At 36.2% G+C, this 20,523-nt stretch overlaps 1 protein-coding gene across 1 annotated transcript in view; it reads right to left on the reverse strand.

The window, feature by feature from the left end:
• The window catches only part of RTTN (rotatin), an 88,423-nt gene that overhangs the window by 32,156 nt on the left and 35,744 nt on the right, over window positions 1-20,523 (reverse strand). The window contains exons 23-33 of the mRNA XM_030498351.1: window positions 20,032-20,100; window positions 19,429-19,617; window positions 18,135-18,374; window positions 15,321-15,465; window positions 13,557-13,711; window positions 12,143-12,362; window positions 10,146-10,274; window positions 5,445-5,552; window positions 4,657-4,815; window positions 3,317-3,388; window positions 1,399-1,591 (exon numbers count right to left, since the gene is read on the reverse strand). Coding sequence (XP_030354211.1) covers window positions 1,399-1,591; window positions 3,317-3,388; window positions 4,657-4,815; window positions 5,445-5,552; window positions 10,146-10,274; window positions 12,143-12,362; window positions 13,557-13,711; window positions 15,321-15,465; window positions 18,135-18,374; window positions 19,429-19,617; window positions 20,032-20,100 — 1,679 coding nt within the window. The remainder of the gene's footprint in view (window positions 1-1,398; window positions 1,592-3,316; window positions 3,389-4,656; window positions 4,816-5,444; window positions 5,553-10,145; window positions 10,275-12,142; window positions 12,363-13,556; window positions 13,712-15,320; window positions 15,466-18,134; window positions 18,375-19,428; window positions 19,618-20,031; window positions 20,101-20,523) is intronic.

The following is a 20,523-nucleotide window of genomic DNA, read 5'->3' on the forward strand; positions in this document are numbered from 1 at the left end:
CTGAACATATGAATAGAGGACTTATAAGCCTTTCAAGCACTACAGTTTTAGAGATAGAGCAAACATTGTCCTGTCCTTCCTTTTTTTTAAACAAACAAAAATTTTGTATCTTGTTCCTGAAATATCACAGATTATTCTCCTCCTTCATTTCAAAGCTCCCGGAAAATTTTTTTTTTTTTTTTTTTTGGCTTTGCTTTTCAACAACCTGATAAGACATTTCTCAACTGCTCACTGAAAAGTTCTACAATCCTGGAGTTTGAGTTGCTTTTAGATATGATATTGCATCAGCTAACAGAACTACCAAGAGGCAGAAATACGACAAGCATGGAAGGAGTGAAATGTGTTGGATTGAAAAAAATTACACCTATAGATAAATAAAGCAGCCACAGAGGAAATTGAGGATTTTTATGGCTGAATTTTGTATACTGCTAAGGTAAGTCTCTGAAAATCAGAGAGATAACCAGTAATATTTATTTTCCTTGGGTCTGTCAAAGTAATAACTTGGTAGGGGAAATCACATTTCTGCTCATGTTTCTGTAACTAAGTTTAACAGAAGCAGGCCTACAAGAACTGTTTAAATCTGTAACCTTAGAAGGTGGAAATACAAAAACTTAGGCACACATCAAAGAAAGAAACCAAGAAGAATGAACTTACTGATTTTCCCTCCCTTAAACAGTTTTTACTAATTGAGCTCTCTGAAGAATTTCCTAGCTTTCTAAACTTAAGCTCGTAATGCATATTTGGACAGGAATGTTGGTTCCCACAATGCATCATAGCAAGACTTAGAAATATTGTTCAGAAAACAATTAAGCAATATTAAAAATTAGATCTGAGATACTCCAGGCATACAGGTTAAAAAAAAAAAATAATAAAAAAAAAATAAAAAATCAATCCGAGTATTAAATTTTTTTCAGTCTACAAATTAAATTATATCTGATGTCTTAGAATGCAGCTAACTTCAGCATATAAGAGCCCACTCCTACTCATGCATTTTTGATGTTGAACACATCAAGAAACAGGAGTCTTAGAAACAGTCCATATATTTCTTTTTCCTGAACTTTCATTGTATTGGTCTGTCAAAGTCATAACTTTAAAAAGTATTTTACCAAAGATATTTTGCAAGAAATTATACTGCAGAACCAATTGCATCTTTTCTATTTATAACTTTTTGATGATGTAGGTTACAGCTTAGAGCTTCTTCTGCCCTATGTTAGAACTAGTGGCTTATCCACCACTTAAATCCTCAGAGCAGTATTCTTCTTACCATATTTAAGGGCATGGCTTGAATATTCATTTTCAGTTCCATTTTTAGTAAGAATTTTTTGAGGTAAGTTACTCAAAACTAGAAATTATTTACGTAGGTTTAAAATACTACAAGATTATATTAACGGCACTTACCAGTTATACCTCCTTTTTCTATAATGAGGTTGTCTTCCTTGGAAGAATTCAAATCAAACATGTAACATCCTAGGTAACAGTGTTTCACCATCTGCTTCACATGCTCATAGAACTGGCAGTGATACAATAGGGCCTTAAGTGCAGGTTTTCCTGTCTGAGAGAGGCCAGATTCTTCATCATGTACACATGGACCCTGAAGACATGAAATTCACAGACATCATTTCTTTAAAGGAATGTTTTACATAAAAACTGTCAAAAAAACCCCAAATTAAACCTAATACTGTGTGCGAGTGTATATACATAGCTGCTTTACAGGCTGTAACTAATAGATTTCAAAAATCAAATGTAGATTTTATTAAGGCTGAGTTAAATTATAACATATTACAAAAACTGTAATATTTTAGCAAAATCTAAGTAGCTATTTGGCTCCTGAGAAATTTATGAACAGCTAAATAGAAAGTGATGGAAAGCTGTAAATGGGTGGTTTTAAGACTGTGTATGTATCAATTAAAATTTACAATTTCAATTTCTTGTTTAATTCTACCTACAGATATCAACTAATGCAAAAGTTTTCCTTAGAAAAAGAGCATAGTCATACTAAGATAAGAGTAAATATCTTGAAAAGTTCAACCTGTTCTAAAATATACTGCCATTATACTACAACTAGCTGTGTCAATCTACTATGATAAAAGATTTATTTAGAAAACAAGACATGAAAAGGAAGAACTTCTCTTTGAAGAATGGTTTTCAGTCATTTCTTTTTAAATACTGACTTCAGGGGAAACTTTCTAGAGCAGTGGATTTATACATGAAAAGAAAGATTTCATAGATGTATTTCAAATAAACAGCTTGGTTTGACTGTTTTTGTTACAGTATTTCTATGGTAACAGAAGACAACATGAAGTTTTATTAAGCTACAAGATAACCTCTTTCCAACTAACCATAAAAATTAGAAGTAATAATTGCCAAAAGAACCCAGACTGAGAAAAATTCAAACCAATTTCATTCTGCAAGGCAGTTTTAGGTGGCTTCTTGCAGTACTTCAAGAAGAAACTAGTTAGAACTATGGAAAGAAAATTCATGACTGGTAATTAGAAACAGATGAAACATCTTACTCATTAAAAAGGAAAAAAAAACCACTCTGAAATACAGAATTTTATCTTGGTATCTTGCATCTTACAATTTTAAGTGTTGCTTGTATTTTCAACAGTTTTAATTTACCAGTTACCATGAAGTGCTATTTGATAACATCTTTCAGCATGAACAGAATTTGTAAAAAAAAAAAAATAGCCCCCCCCCAAAAAAAAAAAATAAATCTTCATCCGTGTGAGAGTAGTCAAACATTAGAACAAGTTGCCCAGAGAGATTGTACCCTTGGAGATACTCAAAACCCACTGGACATAGCCCCAAGCAACCTGCTCTAGTTCACCCTGCTTTGAGCAATGAGATATGATTTTAAGAAGCATTCAAATTTACCTAAGCAACCTTTTCTTTGGAAAGGGTTGCTTCTCAACACTTACCTATTTTTTTTCCCCCCCTCTCCTAAACATTTTATAATCACCACATTATCAGAATTTCATCTTCCTCATACCTGTCAAATCATGCTGCATTTTAAGTGCAGATTATATTAATGACCAATTTCTATCCTAAATGTTAATGATACTATGTAATTAAGCGAATTTCCTAGGAACCGAAAGATACTATACTCATGAAATGCAACATATATAAACAAACATTGTTTCTGTTCTCAGGCTTGCTAGAAGTTTGTCTATTCATATATTTTGCTTTCTGAAATGTCACCTTAGACATGTAATTCTTTAAGTTTATATTTTATAGGTAAACTGACAAAAGTTTTTATATCGAGTAACATCTCTCTGTGATACTATGACCTTTCTCATCCAATGTTATAGTCACTCACTTGCCAAACACAGTCTTTCATGTCTTCTGTAGGAAGTGGAATCACAAGGAGATTTTGTAGAATAAAAGCGGCCTGAAAGAAATGAAAGCGTCATTATTGATATCTAGCCATCACAGCTCAAAAAAAAAAAAACCAAACAAAAAGTGCATCAGATTGAACAGCACAGTCTACAAGTCTACATATTATTCCACTGCTTTAGACATAAGAATTTTCATGTTCATGTTTGGGAAAAAAAAATTAGAAGGATATAACACAAAACCTGTCAAGCTTCACCTACAATAGATGTCATTAGGGCATGCAGTTTAATCACTGTTACAGTACAGTCAACACTATCCAATTAGCATAACAAGAAGTACTGGGAAAAGATTCCCAAGCAGGAAAACCTAACTGTTTATGACCCTTCACTCTACTGTCATTATGTTTTGTATTAATTGAGACAATCTGGGGACACAGTGGGATACACAGACACATCAGTTCCCAATATCTTCCTTTCTCAATACATGGCATGTGTGTTTTGCTCATTTATATCACACACATTTTGCATGTATATATGGGTGGACTGAAACTGCTTATTTTATATTTTGTCAATCTTTTGTCAATAATTTGACTCTTAAGATACTACTGAAATTATTTAGAAGTTAAATAAAACAACAAAGTGCCCATTCTCAAAAGCATTTTGCACAAATAAATTCAAAATATTACTTTGGAAAATATTATTAGTTGAGCAATAGAGCTGGGAAAAAAATAACCCACTATTTTTCACTGTTGTTCTTTCTTAGTCATTGGAAAACAAGAAAAACATTAGAGTGGATAAAGTTGCAAAAAATGTGTACACAGCTTAAATATAGTATTATATAGTTGTATGTGTTATTCTTTTAGAGTACACTGCCTAGACAGATTACTTCATGCTTGCAATGGTGAGATATTTGTCACAGATCAGTTGATGAGTTCATACCAAAGCATACATAAACGGAACAAAATGGTCATTAAAACCTGGGCTAACTTGTTATGCTTTAGCAACCTATTTATCTGCCTGAGTAAGACTTAAGAGTTTTTATGCGTTCCCTTATATTATTTAGATCATTTCTACTTTTACAGTAGTCATCTGTATTTGTTGCTTCTTGAGTAATTCTAAATAAGCAGCTAAACATTTAGTTAGGTAGCATTTAACTTACAAAGCAGTAGGTGTTGTGCAGCATCATAGAGCAGATATATAGAATAAAATATAGAATATAAAATATATGGAATAAAATATTTAAAAAAAAAAAAAAGATAAAATCTTTTCTCCTTACTGAAAAAAACTCGACAATCTAGACAACAGAAGGACACAAGAAACATACCTCCCTGCGTACCATGCTACATTCAGATTGATCCAGAAGGATGTTTATCACTGTTCCCCACAGACCTCCTGAAATATTCTGGCAACTTTCTGCTAATGCAATACACCCTGCTTCAAGAGATGTAAGAGCTGATCCTATTCCAAGTGCTGTAAATCTGACCTAGTACATACGAATGAAACACAAAGTGATATTTCTTACTGTAATTAGCAACACATTTTTTAAAAATTATTAAGTTGTATCAACTGAACCCAGAGCTTAATGGAATAATTTAAAAAGTAATAACCTCTTTTCCTATATTTCTCTGGCCCTATACTCATAATCACGACTATGTATAAGTAAAAGACTGAATTAATAGAACAGCTTTTGAATATATAAAACCACTAAGTCTTCAATATTCTTTACATTTTACCACTTAAAAATAGTTCCATTTAGCAAACTTGTAATTTAAGAGATTTGCATCAAATACACTTGGCTCTAAATTTGTAGTTGATATAAATGTTTCTGCTTTGCAGTTAAGTAACAGCAATATCAATGAGAACTGCCTATGAATCATGATCACAAGTGACTAACGAAAGCATACAAGACAAAATGTAGGGAAGGATTTCTCAGAAGATATTTATATGGGAACATTCTCCCTACCTTATTGATACTGTAATTCAGTATATAGTGAGTAACATTTTAAATAATGCAAACCAGTAGTTTCAGTATTAAATAAATTGATGAAATAAAATTTTTGCAAATACATAAGGGTCAAAATAAGATATCAACTTCACATTGCACTAACTAACCTCAGGGTCTCTATCTACCCATAAAGGAACCAGCCATGCCAAACCTAGCTGAGAAAGAACTTGTTCTTCACCGTTTTCATAAGGCAAAGACCAAAGAGATATCCAGTCCTGATTAGAAAACAGAAAATAAAGAAATTATTTTATAAATCTTTCAATGTCATGCCAGTCTACCCACCCTCTGAGCTACTAATTACATACTAAAACACTTTACGCACATAGCACTGATATTCCAGGTAAGTTTTTGATTCTGCCTCTATAAACATGTTGACTTCACCTACTGAATAAAATTGGACTTGTGTCTTCTTCATAGAATTAGGACAGCAGTGCTAAAGGGAGATTAAATATACTGGGATAATTATTCCCATTCAAAATTTACTCCATACACTTTTAATTTCTGCTTATTATTAAAATGTCTTTCTCTCTTGTACACGTGCAGAAAACTACTAAAGAACATGCAATTATTACTTCGATCACAATTTATTCTTTTTCTTCATGCATCTGCCACATGATTAAATAAAGTTTCTCAGACTATCACATACCAATTAGCTGCAGATTCCATGAAATCATACTTGACTTTCTGAACTAATTTTTTAGCTCAGGTTAAAAAAACCTCCACACCTGCCATTCGCTCTCTTTAACCATGGCACTGCAAAAATGATGCATTAAGTTTATAATGCACTATTACACCTAAAATTTTATGTATTTGTATTCTGGCCATCTCAGTCCTGTATAGTCATTACATCGTATATGACTGATGTTTCATGTGGAGCAGCGTTTTTTGCTTGGATTTTCTCAATACACACGATATTAATTACAAAAAGCACATTATTTTAAAATCCTTTAATTTGGGGAGGGAGGACATTGAAATACAAAATGAAATATAAACCATAGGTGAGCAAAGCACAACAAATGAAATGTTACTATAGCAAACAAACAAAACATTCAGCCGTTCTAGTGCACCCTAAGTATATGCTCTATTTCTCAGGTACTACAAACGTCCATCCACCAGTACGACCTAAAGGATGTTATGTCTGATTTAACAAGGTGGTTCTTTTAACAACAAAGAACTGTAATGGTTCATAATACCACTAATGATCAAAAAATAACTTGCTTTAACCAGTTTTAGTTTCAAGTCATTAGACTGTGCATTTTAAGTTCGTACTCATTTTTTTTTTAAATCACAGTTATCCAGTATACTCTGTATAACATTGCTTGCACAAAGAAAGAAGGGTAATTTTGTATTTCCTCCTTGCATAAGATTTGACACTGAATCACATGACTGTAAACAGCCAGGATTTAAAATCTTTTTGGAATATAAGTTATTAGTACAGTCTAGACATTAACACTGTTGTACATACACAAGGTATATGATTTACAGATGCAAAAATGCCACCTATTACTATGCTACTATACATGATCTAATTCTTGGAGGCTACAGTCTTCCTGCAGCATACTTAATTCCCTGTCCCCCTGCAATTTTAGTGAACTCTTGTCAGCACTTAATATTTTGAAGATACTAAGAAGTATACAACTGAAGAAATAGATATCTGGAATTTGGAGAAGTGGGTATACTGCTTTTTCTAGTTACTTGATCAGCAGGGTTACTTGATCATATTGAAAGGTTTTCACCTGTGGCTATCACAGAAATTAATAAGAGTGGCTTTTAATTCTCAAAAATGATTACACTAAATTAATGAATTTGCTTTAAATGCTTCAGGATGAAGGTTATTTTTTATTAAACTTGCCAAAATTCAGCTCTCAACATATGAAAGTACAAGCGCAGATATGAATTTTGCTAATAAGTAATGATAAGTCCTTTTATGATACAATCATTCTTTCATGTATGTATATATTCTTTCATGTATTCTTTCCTGATATCTGTTGGAGGGACGGTACGGCCCAGCACAAGCAATCCAGGAGGTTCCTCGATTGTGTGGAAGACAACTTCCTTTTTCAAGCAATAGAGGAGCCGACGAGGAGAGGTGCCATGCTTGACCTCGTGCTCACCAAAAGTAAGGGACTGGTTGGAAATGTGACGCTCCAGGGCAGTCTTGGCTCTAGTGATCATGATATGATTGAGTTCGAGATCCTCAGGACAGTGAGAAGAGCATGCAGCAAGCTCACTGCCCTGGACTTCAAGAAAGCAGACTTTGGCCTCTTCAGGAATCGGCTTAGTAAGGTTCCATGGGATATATTCCTAGAGGGCAGGGGGGCCCAAGACTGCTGGTTGATATTCAAGGATCACCTGCTACATCCTCAAGAGTGTTGCGTCCTGACTAGAAGGAAGTGCGGCAGGAGGGCCAGGAGACCTCCATGGATGGATAAGGAGCTGCTGAGGAAACTTAGAGGGGAGAAAGAAGCTTATAGAAGGTGGAAGCAAGGACAGGCGGTCTGGGAAGAATACAGGAACGTTGTCCGGGAAGCTAGGGACCAGGTTAGGAAAGCTAAGGCCCAGCTAGAATTAAATCTGGCAAGGGATGTCAAAGATAACAGGAAAGGATTCTATAGGTATGTAGCAAATAAAAGACAGACTAGGGACAACGTAAGCCCTCTCCGGAAGCTATCAGGAGAACTGGTTACCATGGATTTGGAGAAGGCTGAGGTTCTTAATGACTTCTTTGCCTCAGTCTTCACTAGCAAATGCTCTGACCACACCACCCAAGTCTTGGAAAGCAGATGCAGGGACTGTGAAAATGAAGACCTTAAGCCCACTGTAGGAGAGGATTGGGTTCGAGACCATCTTAAGAACCTGAACGTGCACAAGTCCATGGGACCTGATGAAATCCATCCACGGGTCCTGAAGGAGCTGGCGAATGAAGTTGCTAAGCCACTGTCCATCATATTTGAAAAATCATGGCAGTCAGGTGAAGTTCCCGATGACTGGAAGAAGGGTAATATAACCCCCATTTTCAAGAAGGGGAAGGTGGAAGACTCGGGGAACTACAGATCAGTCAGCCTCACCTCTGTGCCTGGCAAAATCTTGGAGCAGATTCTCCTGGAAAACGTGCTAAGGCACATGAAAAACAATGAAGTAGTTGGTGACAGCCAACATGATTTCACTAAGGGGAAATCCTGCCTGACCAATTTGGTGGTCTTCTATGATGGGGCCACGGAACTGATGGACGGGGACAGAGCAGTTGATGTCATCTACCTAGACTTGTGCAAAGCGTTCGACACTGTCGCGCATGACATCCTTGTCTCTAAATTGGAGAGACATCAATTTGATAGATGGACCACTCGGTGGATAAAGAACTAGCTGGATGGCTGCATGCAAAGAGTTGTGGTAAACGGCTCGATGTCCAGTTGGAAAACTGTAACGAGTGGTGTCCCTCAGGGATCGGTGTTGGGACCTGTCTTGTTCAACATCTTTGTCGGTGACATGGACAGTGGGATTGAGTGTGCCCTCAGCAAGTTTGCCGACGACACCAAGCTGTGTGGTTCAGTTGATATACCGGAGGGAAGGGATGCCATCCAGAGGGACCTTGACACGCTTGTGAGGTGGGCCGATGCCAACCTTATGAAGTTTAACCAAGACAAGGGTAAGGTCCTACACCTGGGTCGGGGCAATCCCAGGCACAGCTACAGGTTGGGCAGAGAAGAGATTCAGAGCAGCCCTATAGAGTAGGACTTGGGGATGTTGGTTGATGAGAAGCTTAATATGAGCCGGCAGTGTGCACTTGCAGCCCAGAATGCCAATCGTATCCTGGGCTGCATCAAAAGAAGAGTGACCAGCAGGTCAAAGGAGGTGATCCTGCCCCTCTACTCTGCTCTTGTGAGACTTCACTTGGAGTATTGTGTGCAGTTCTGGAGTCCTCAACATAAGAAGGACATGGAGCTGTTGGAGCAAGTCCAGAGGAGGGCCACGAGGATGATAAGAGGGCTGGAGCACCTCCCATATGAAGACAGGCTGAGAAAGTTGGGGCTGTTCAGCCTGGAGAAGAGAAGGCTGCGTGGAGACCTCGTAACAGCCTTCCAGTATCTGAAGGGGGCCTATAAGGATGCTGGGTAGGGACTCTTCCTTAGGGACTGTAGTGGTAGGACAAGGCGTAATGGCTTTAAACTTAAACAGGGGAAGTTTAGATTAGATATAAGGAAGAAGTTCTTTACAGTGAGGGTGGTGAAGCACTGGAATGGGTTGCCCAAGGAAGTTGTGAATGCTCCATCCCTGGCAGTGTTCAAGGCCAGGTTGGACAGAGCCTGGTTTAGTGCAAGGTGTCCCTGCCCATGGCAGGGGCGTCGGAAGTAGATGATCTTAAGGTCCTTTCCAACCCTAACTATTCTATGATTCTATGTATGCATATATACACATATATACATACATGAAAGAATACGCACATGTATAAACATTTAGAAAGCCCATTATCTGTACAAGGCTGAAGAAATAACGATGTCATAAATCCTTACATTTATTCATCCTACATAAAATTCTGATTATTTTTTTTAAATAAAAAGAAAATTATTCTCAAAGGCGGCCTTTCTAAATCCACAGAATTACTTGCAGAATAATTTCAGTGGGGCAAGAACTGAATCTTCAGCTTTCCTATTCATTTACCTAACATTATATACCAAATGAGATTGAGCAGATTTTTTTTTTATTTTTACTATCTGTTGCCATGTAAGACATCTTCCGCCACCACATATGAAAATCTATGTGTGTAGCCCTCACAAATGACAAGATAAGGGCAACTGTAAGGCACTCACCATATCCTTGGCTTGAGCAGTCATTTCATGAGATAAGTGAAGCAAACAAAGAACTGTGCTTTTCGTAACACCTTTACCCATGAAAGACATAGCATTTCCTCCCCATTCAACATAAAACGATGAGATGACCTAGGAGTAGGGGTACAAGTTCATGGTAGACTTATACAGGTAAGCATGGTAAGCAGCATACAGGTAGAGTACAAACTGTCTTACACCACTAAAATATAACTTAAACCTATTAAAAGATGGCAGATTTTTAGCTGAATTTTGAGAATTTATTTATTTATTAGTCATTTGGTCATGTGATGGTTTCCTATATGGTTACATTTCTGAAGATCAGTGATTTTTATTTGCTTCTCAAATGAAGAACACAGCCAAGCTTATTAATAACCATAATATTAACAGAGACCTGAGACTTTGTTTTTAATGTGAACAGCCCATTTATTGTACACAGATTTTTGTGCTATGTTTGGAATTAAAAATATAATTTCTTTTCAAAATTCTGTATTCAAGAAGAAGGGTAATTTATATCTTTTATTCTGATTTGAACTAGAATAAAAATGTGTCAGCTTTGTGTATCAGATTCTAATCAACAGAAATAAAGGTCACTGGATCATAATGTAAAATAAACTCTCTGACCAAGTATCTCCATATATGTTAAAATAAAAGAATGCTGCTTTCAACAAAAAATGCCCCAAAATATTTTATTAAAATCATAATCTTAAGACTTATACTTCTCGATGTATTCTCTTCTCCCCAGAACATGGCAATTTAAATGTCTCCATTTTTGGTGCTATTCTTTCTTTCAGTGGCCCACTCTACAGAAATTCTTTCGGTCCCGCTTTCTCCCCTTATCCAAAAAGACCTATGATTACTTTTATATTTAAGCCAAGTAAAACTGCATAATTCTTCTGCACACAGAGCTTATGCATTACTAGTTGATTTCATTCCATAATATTCATTAGGCTTTTGTCCAGTAATAATCTTTCTTTTGCATAACATCTATAACCTTGGTGCCGTTTTTAGTCTAGACTTCAAACCTCGAAACTCATCTAATCAAACGGTTCTAAAATATTTATTTCTACTCAAGGAAATCTTGGCAAGTGAAGACTTCCCCCTAAAATACTATTTTTTTTTCCATCACAAACATGATTACTATCTGTATACAAACTTGCCAGACACTTATCTGGCTGCTATTCATACCATTCAGAATTGCAAATTAATTAAACCTGCTTTAAAAGCTTTTCAAGCCTCAGATTTTAGTATTTGAAACTAAAAAGAAAACTTTAAAAGGTACCTACCTTACTGAATACCTGTAAAACAATCAACAAGCCAGATCTATGCTTTTTCTACAGCTTTAAGAAGACTGGAGTTTTCAAAAGATAGAATTTTAGGAGCAAAACCTAGTTGTCTATCATGGCCATGGACTTAACAAACAAATAAGAACACTGAAAACAACAATGAAATTTTGGCTTCCCAACAGCTGCATCATCTTGAATTACCTCGTTTCTGCTTTCTCTGTGTTAAAAACCTGCCTAATGTGTTATTGTTCCCCCAGACCACCTTTCTCACATGGATTTTGCCTATGGGAGAGTACCTTGGATTTTTATTCTTAGTGTTTCAACAAAACAAAAAAAAAAAAAACAAAACCAACACTCCCAAAAAAAAACCAAAACAAAAACAGAACAAGAAAAAAAACCAAACCCACCCACATCTACTCTTCGTCTTGATTAAACTATAGTCACTCTTTGTATTACCTGTTAAACAGGGGATGAAGGCACACACATAACACACAAAACAACCAATCTTTAGAAGAACAGATACAGATCACTCAATCTAGTTTCTATATTTACTTAGCAGAAAAAAGCATCTTTCCCCCACCTATTCCTAGTGATGATACTCTCTAAAAGCACATCATAAAAAATACAGTGTAATTAGTTAAGCACTTCTTTACAAGCATTCAAACCTAAAGCTAAGTAATAACATAAGCTACTTACCTCAAGAAGACCTGTTAAATATTTCTTACAAATTGTGACAGGTTCAACTTCAGCAGAACAGGTACTCCAGCCTGGAAGTGCAGTAACATGAACCATTCCTCGTAATGTTCTCTCCAGTGAAGGAAGTCCATAAAAACGTGGTGCATCTGTTAGCCTTAAACACTGTAGCAGCTTCAGGGCCAGCTCAGTTCTGAAAGAGCCAGCAAGTTCCAAGCCCTCTCTGGTTTAATCATAAAAAACAAAAATCATCAACTGTCAACACAAAGCTATTACAAGGAATTATTTTCTAAGAGGGCAATGCCTCATTCTTCTTACTGTTAGTCTGAAAGTCTCAGCATCTCAATTAGTTACTATTGCCTTATGCAATTAGTTCCAGAGTAGCATGGAACTAAATTTGACATTTCTAGCTTCAACAAGGTTCTGAAAACATAATACTGCATCTGATTATAACAGGGCTGCTTAACTTAAATCTGACAAGTGAGATATAACTAATTACTAAGGAGCATGTTAAATAAAGAGTAAGAGACTGAAAATAGTGATAACAATGAGAAGATTTGCAAAGCTTAGTAGTTACACTTATGTTTGTTCTTGCTGAAGAGACAAATTTAAAAACATTTCCTGCAAAATACCATCAGTCTAGAATTCAGGTAGATATACAGGTATGGGAGATATAACTAGCAGCAATTTCTGTAATCCTCCCTTTACCAGCTGCCAAGACTTTTAGAAAATGAATAACTGAGTGGGAAGAGTGAAGAAGATAACATGTTGAAAGTATCTTTACAAACAATTACACTGTGGCACTTAAATAAACAAATATTATCTTAAGCTGCAATTTTAGTATCTCTTAGAATACACATGGACAGAGAGATTTAATGTGGGAATATATTATATTAGAAACTCGGAGAAAAATAAATTAAATGCTTAATTGACAGAAAAAGGGTGGAACTTCATGCTGGAAGTAGCTGTACTAAATAATCACTAATGTGCACTGATATACTGTATTAGGCCAAAATGGAGTTCAACTGAAATAAACATTTGTTGATATTTCAAATATTCCTATGTTTTACTTTGCTATAAATAAATGATACAAAATCAATGAAGTTATCATTTGCTTATGAAAATTTCCAGCAGTGACAAAGGATGGCCCATCTTCTCCCTGCAGTCAGTTTTAACTGTCTATTTGCTGAACAAATGACCACTAGTACATCATCTTCCAATTTTCCTAGTTGATTTCCTAATTTTACTGTGAGAAGGCCTATCTAATGTTGATCTTCAAAAGGAGTATACTCCATTTTTACAATTAAAGATGATTAGGTCATGATGTAATTATATTCAAATTCAGCCCACGATACAGCAGCATTAAGTATTATGATCCCCAGTCAGAATTACACAGGCAGGTCAATTTATACTGTACCTGTCAGTCACTGACATGGAACAAAATAACAATGTGTTAAAAAGACGAATGAGTTCTTTGTCCAATTGCTGCCTGACACCAGTCTGTATTTCATCTATTTCATCCCGCACTTGGGATTCTGGTCGCACCAGGAGGCCCAAAAGGGATTTTGGCTTCTAAAAGAAAAGAATAAAAATACAGTCAGAAAATGCATTATTTAAATGCTATTTTAATACCCACACAAAAGCCATTTTTCTGTTGGGAGCTTGCAAACCACAAAAAGTATAAATTACAAATTCCATGATCATTTTATTAAGGAGTATTTCTGTAAAAAGCACAGTGAAAATATCCTGTAATTATCAATTACTTGAATCTACTAAATGGCACAAAAGAATCTACTGTTAATGCCTTTAAAATTTCCTGGCATTCAGCCATGACACAGTGTATTTTGAAGTGTGAAAGTCAGTTATATACAGCAATAACCTGCAATAAAAATGTAGATCACAAAAAACCAGAAAACACATAGTAGAAACATTAGATCAAGTTGTATCTTGTATGTCTCAGTTGAAAGGCTTAAAATAATTTTACATAAAGATTTTACATTAATATATTGAATGGGCCATACTTACAAAATTTTACAGGATTTGCAGTTAGCCATATGAATTAAAGCACCTGAGTTCTATATGTAATTAAAATTGTCTACTAGCATTTTTTTTTCCTAGATGCTTAGACTGCATTTTAAAATGGGGAAATACAAGTGCATGGAGACTGTACTTAATATGATATCTTTTTTAAGACCATGAATGATCTTGCACGTGAGCAGTTTGCCCTTGCTTTGTGAAGAAAAAAGGGCAAACAAGTACTTTGCAAACTTCTAGAACTGCAGCCATCACTTTTATACTTTGTTTTTATAAAGCAAGATTGAAATATTTTATTTTAACAAATATAATAAAAGTTGGTTTGAATTGCTTTGTGATGTTCATTTTCTACTTGTTTTTATATTTTCCAATTTTACACATCTTAAATTGAACAGTATTAGATAGAACAAATCTCAAATAGAAAGCCCAGGAGTCTAGAGAAACTGAAAAATAGACATAATCATTTAAAAAACAAACTGAAGTGACAGACACACTGAAAGCAAATCTATCCTAACTTACAATTCTTGTTCTTAATGTGGACAGATAACGTTTATTTCTATCTTTTTGCCAAACAGAACATTCCAATAGGAACATCAAGCTTTTAAGTTACACAGACAACACATATTTAGTTATGTAGCTAAGCATACCTTATACAACTGCCTATGCTTAGCACATATGCATGTATGCACATCTATGTCTATGTGAACACATATGTTCATATAGTTACATAGTTAACAATATCATATAAGTATATATAGTTACACGTACATATAGAGCTCTGCAAAGAGCTATGCATAGCTGACTATAGTTATATGGCTTTATACAACTGTATTACCATAGTTAAACCAGATCAAGACACACTGGTAGATGTTGCTTGCTTCTGGCAAATATAAAATTTGAGTTTAGAGAAACAATTCATATACTAAGCAAAGGAAAGAAGGAAGTTTACTCTTGTTCAAAGTTAACTTCCCCAAACACTAAAACTGTAGCACCAAGCACAAAGTAGCAGACATTAATACCGCAATATCTGCTATTTCTTTTGTTACTAAAGTCATTTTTGTTGAGGAACTCATCAGAAACAAACCAGCCAGTTCACAGTTATATTATTTCTTACAGTCTACAGCTAACTTCTTAGATATATCCTTACATTTTTAAGCAATGATTTCAAGATCCACTTTAGATGGTTTGATTCCAAACTTGATCTCTGCTCTCTTAGCAACTTGTTTAAAAATCTTAAGACATCTACTAAAAGCTTCTCATCCTCCACAGAAGCTGGAAGCACTTGGAGAAACCTGCAATACAAACAAAAATGTTTACTTTCATACTTGTAGCACATTAAAAAAGTTTAAAATCTCAGCCTAATAGGGCTGAAGTCACCAGCAAATGTGGAATTATAAAGTCACTATGTATATCACATATATTTACATATAGCAAATACAGAATTATACCAATTATATTATATATATAGGCTATATTAAATTATTATATACTTTTACACATTTCTTGTGTATTATAAAATTGTTATGTATGTTTAAAGTCTATTTACATATATTAAACATAGGATTGCATGTAGTAAAAGGTAGAAAAATCTGAACAAGGTCACAGACAGGAAAGAAAAGGTAATTAGCTATTAAATACTCACAAATAATAATAATAGCAAAGCCTACCTATGCATTTTAAAATAATCTTTATTTTAAACACAGCATTCTTATTTTTTGCTGGTTTTGTGTATGTAAATCACAGAATCGCATAAACATCGAGATTGGAACAGACCTCTGGAGGTCTAACCCAGGGATACCTGCAGCTGGTTGCTGAAGACCATGTCCAAGCGGCTTTTAAATATCAACAAGGATAGAGACTCCATAATATTCCTGGGCAACCTGCGCCAGCACTGGGTCACCTTCACAGCAAAAAAGTGTTTCCTGATGTTCAGAGGAAACCTCCTGTGTTTCAGCGTGTACGCATTACCTTTGGTCCTATCATTGGCCACCACTGCAAAGAGCCTGGCTCAGTCTTCTTTACACCCTTCCTTCAGATCCTTGTACACATTGCTAAGGTCCCAGCTCTGAACCTTTTCCAGGCTTACCAGTACCAGCTCTCTGAGCCTTTCCTCATAGAAAAGATGATCCAGTCTTTCACTGTATTTCTGGTGCTTCGTTGGACTCTCACCTATATGTTCACATCCCTCTCATACTGAGGAGTCCAAACTGGACCGAGCACTCCACGTGTGGCCTCACCATTACAGAGTGGATCACTTGCCTCAACCTACTGGCAACAGTCCTCCTAATCCAGTCCAGGATACCATTACCCTTCTTTTCTGCAAAGGCACATTGCTGGCTCATGTTCAGCACCATGTCCACCAGGATCCCCAGGTCCTTTTCTTAGAAGCTACCTTCCAGCTTGGTTGACCACAGCTTATGCTGGTGCATGGGGTTGTTCCCACCCAGGTGCAGGAGTTTGTACCTCTCCTTGTTGAGCTTCAGGAAGTTTGTGTCAACGCACTTCTTCAGCCTATCAAGGTCCCTCTGGATGGCAGCACAACACTTGCATACCAGCCACTCCTCCCAGTTTTGTAACATAAGCAAAATTGCTGAGGGTGTATTCTGCCATATCATCTCAATCGTTAATGAAGATGTTGAACAGGACTGGACCCTGTGTTGATTCCCATTGACCTTGCCATTCACGTGCATGGAAATGGGTTTCAGGATTGGCTGCTCCATCACCTTCCCAAGGACTGGCCTGTAGTTCCTGGGTTCTCATTCCTGCCCTTTTTGAAGACAGGAGTGATATTTGCTTTCCTCCCATTCTCAGGCACCTCTCCCAGTCACCTTGATTGATCAAAGTGGATATGAAATTACTTCAATCAGGATATACTCATGGGTGCATCCCATCAGGGCACATGTCTTTATGTATGTCCAGTTTGCTTATGTATTCCCTACACTGATCCTCTTTCACTGACATGTCTTTCTTGCTTCAGAATTTCTCCATGGTCTCTGGGACCTCAGATTCCTGAAAGCCAGTCTTGCTGATAAAGTCCGAGGTGAAGAAGACAGTATCTCAGCCTTTTCCATGTCCTGTGTCATTGGGACCCCTGGCCCTTTCAGCAGCAAGCTCACTTTTTCCCTAGCCTTCCTTTCGTCAACAAGAAGCCCTTCTTGTTGTCTTTGACATCACTTGCCAGATTCAATTCCAGGTGGGTTTTCTGTTTTCCTAACTGCGCCTCTGCATGGCCAGGCAATATCTCTCTCTCTCTCCCAGGTTACCTGCCCCTACTTCCATCCTCTGTGGGCTTTCTGTGTCTCAGTTTGTCAGGAGCTCCTTGTTCATTCACATAGGCCCCCAGGTTTTTTTGCCTGACTTCCTGCTCAATGCCATGGCTCTCTCAGTTTGGAGGTGGCAATCACTGAATATTAACCAGCTTTCTTGGACCTCTCCTCCCTCCAGAGCCTGATCCCATGAGACACCAACAGTGAGATCTTTGAAGAGGTCAAAGTTTGCTCTCCTGAAATCCAGTGCTGTGATCTTACTTTTTGCCCTGCTCCCTCCCCTCAGGAATGTGAACTTTACTGCCTCATGGTCGCGAGATTCAAAGCTGCTTTAGACCTTCACATCCCTAATGAGTCCTTGCTTCTTTCTGAACATGAGGTCCAGCAAAGCACCTCTCCTTATTGGCTCCTCTGTCACCTGGATCAGGAAATTGTTACTGATGCGCCCCAGGAACCTCCTGGATTGCTTATGCCCTCCTCTGTTGTCCTTCCAACAGACACAGGGAACAATATATATATATATATGTACACACACATACATATACACATATATACACACATATACATATACATATATATATATCAGAACCAGACATACATGAACAATCAATTCCGTAAATTTAAAATATGAAAACTAGAAAATTTACAACTTAAGCATCATAACCCTTATGGATTTCTGTAGTCAATATGCTTACCTGTTTATTGCTTTTTGCCAAACAAAGCTCTTCAAAATGGCTCCACAAGACCCAGGATTGCATTTTAACGTGAGCCTGTCATTCAGAATGTAAAAACTAAGCCTCGACAGAGCAGCTCTAACATCCCTATGGGATACTGCCTGAATGATCGAATTAAGACAATCCCGCAGTCCATAGTTTGTGTGAGTTATCTTGAGTATAAGAATGTCTTCTGAAGATAGTTTTAGTGAGTCTAAAAATCTGAAAATGTACAAGAGAAATTATTAACAGCCACTATTTTTACAAACTATTTCAGTGAGTGTTGACTCCTTCATTTCTCAGTTCAAGTGAGAAGACAAAACATAAATTGTTAACCCATCCTTTCTCATCCCTCTCTCCCCACCAAAAAAGAAAACCCAACCCCAATAAAAATTAACAATAACAAACACCACTACCACATTTAAAATCTTGAGCTGTTTGGGTTTTTTGGGAAAATGGCGCCTCAAAAAGTTACTTGAAAGGTGCTATTCACATTGTTTGTAATGAAGTTTTCCTCCACGCTATTGTAAATGTTGGTCACTTGGACTATATTATTTTCCTATACTCTTTTTTAAGAGATTGCTTTGTTATTGCCTGAAGGAACTTAAAATGAAAATGATTTATCAAATCAATAACTTCAGTTTCCCATGTCTCAGAATCACACTATTTACTAATAAAACTTGTAGGACTCCTTAAAGGAAACAAGCAAAAACTAAAAAATGGTCTAGATTGACCTATCTCAGTCCTATTAAATCAAGAATATTCAAAGACATTGAGTTCTAGGCACTAAGTAGTCTCAATGAGAGAAATTATGATTAATCAAGAGCTAATCAAAGGATGTAAAGGGAATTTTGTTCATTATCTATCATAATTCTTAGTATTTCCATTAAAATAATAACTATTTGAAATTTAAAGTCCCAGGGAAAAAGCTATGCAACTATAAAAAAAAAATTAAAAGGCAGCTCCCTAAAAACCGTAATGACTACAAAGAAAAACAGCCACAGAACCCACTTTAAATCATTTGAAATTAGTCTGACCATCAATAAAAGCTGGATCAAGCTCTAGACTTCATGTAGAAAGCAATTTAAGTAAAACGTTAACTTTGACAATATATCTACAGCCTCTTGGGATGTGATCCTTTACATTTAAAAGGAGAGTATTCTCAAATGAGTAACAACCTGAACTGCTGTTTGAAGTTGAAAACCTATTTAAACTAAACGGAACAATAATTTAATTAAAATACATTGGTATTTAAAATGAAAATAAAATGGCTCACCTTTCTGCTTCTTTCTCATAATTTATCAGTTGCAATAGGTTTTCAGTCCCATGGTACCAAGACAGATTCCAAGACATCTTAAGCATATCTGACACAGGTTTCATAGTCAAGTACTCAGAAGACAATGGCACCACAACAGTATTAGGGCTAACTACATGATGAGCAGTGATCCTGACTGGGAGATGATACCTAAATAAAAGAAAAATAATACTTTTTTTAAGTGGTTGATGTTTTTTGCCTGGGTTTTTTGTTTGTTGTTACTGGTTGGTTTGGGGTTTTTTTTGGGGTTTTCTGTTTGGTTTTTGTTCCCTTTTTTAATTAAGTGATCTATTAGAGCAAGTCTGGAAAAAACCCTCCATGCTTACGAATGCAAACAACTCTGGATTTAATATCAAAGATTTCCCTTCATTCTTCCACCACCAGACTTCAGGAAGGACTGCAAATGGAAAGCAGCAGAGTTAACTCTGAAAAGAACTTTGAAAAAAAAAAAAAAATAAAAATAACCCCACTCTCTCTCCTCAAAGGAAAACTCCAAAACCCCAAACAAAACCACAACAACAAAAAAAAACAACTAACCACCAAAAAAACCCCACCCACACGTACCTTCTAACAACAGCAACAGGTAAACTGAAGACAGGGAGGCCAGTATCACTACTGGTTTTGCCATCAGCCCTACAAGAGATTAAGTTATAGTTATTATTCTTTTTATTAAGCTTCAATTTTCTGCTGATGCTACACTTGTTATTTCTTTATTATTCAGATAAGGCTGTATTTTTTCCTCCAGCTAGCTCTTTAGTATTTGTATTAACAAACAATATTTCTTCATGATCTCAAGGTCCTTTCCAACCCTAACTATTCCATGATTCTATGATTATGCAACATTAAGATACCTCTTAGATCACACATATACAGCATACTTGTGCAGATGTACTGCTGGTAAAAATTAAATTAAAGGTAACATGCCAAAGCACATTCTTGTTTGCTTTATTCTATTAGAGAAAAAATATGCATTATAATTCTTTTCAGTAAACTTCATGTGTGTGAATTCCAAAAGCATATTTTTTCTGACGTATATGCAAATTTCAAATAACAAAA

Source organism: Strigops habroptila, chromosome 1, assembly GCF_004027225.2.
Source record: "Strigops habroptila isolate Jane chromosome 1, bStrHab1.2.pri, whole genome shotgun sequence".
Taxonomy (NCBI): Eukaryota; Metazoa; Chordata; class Aves; order Psittaciformes; family Psittacidae; genus Strigops; species Strigops habroptila.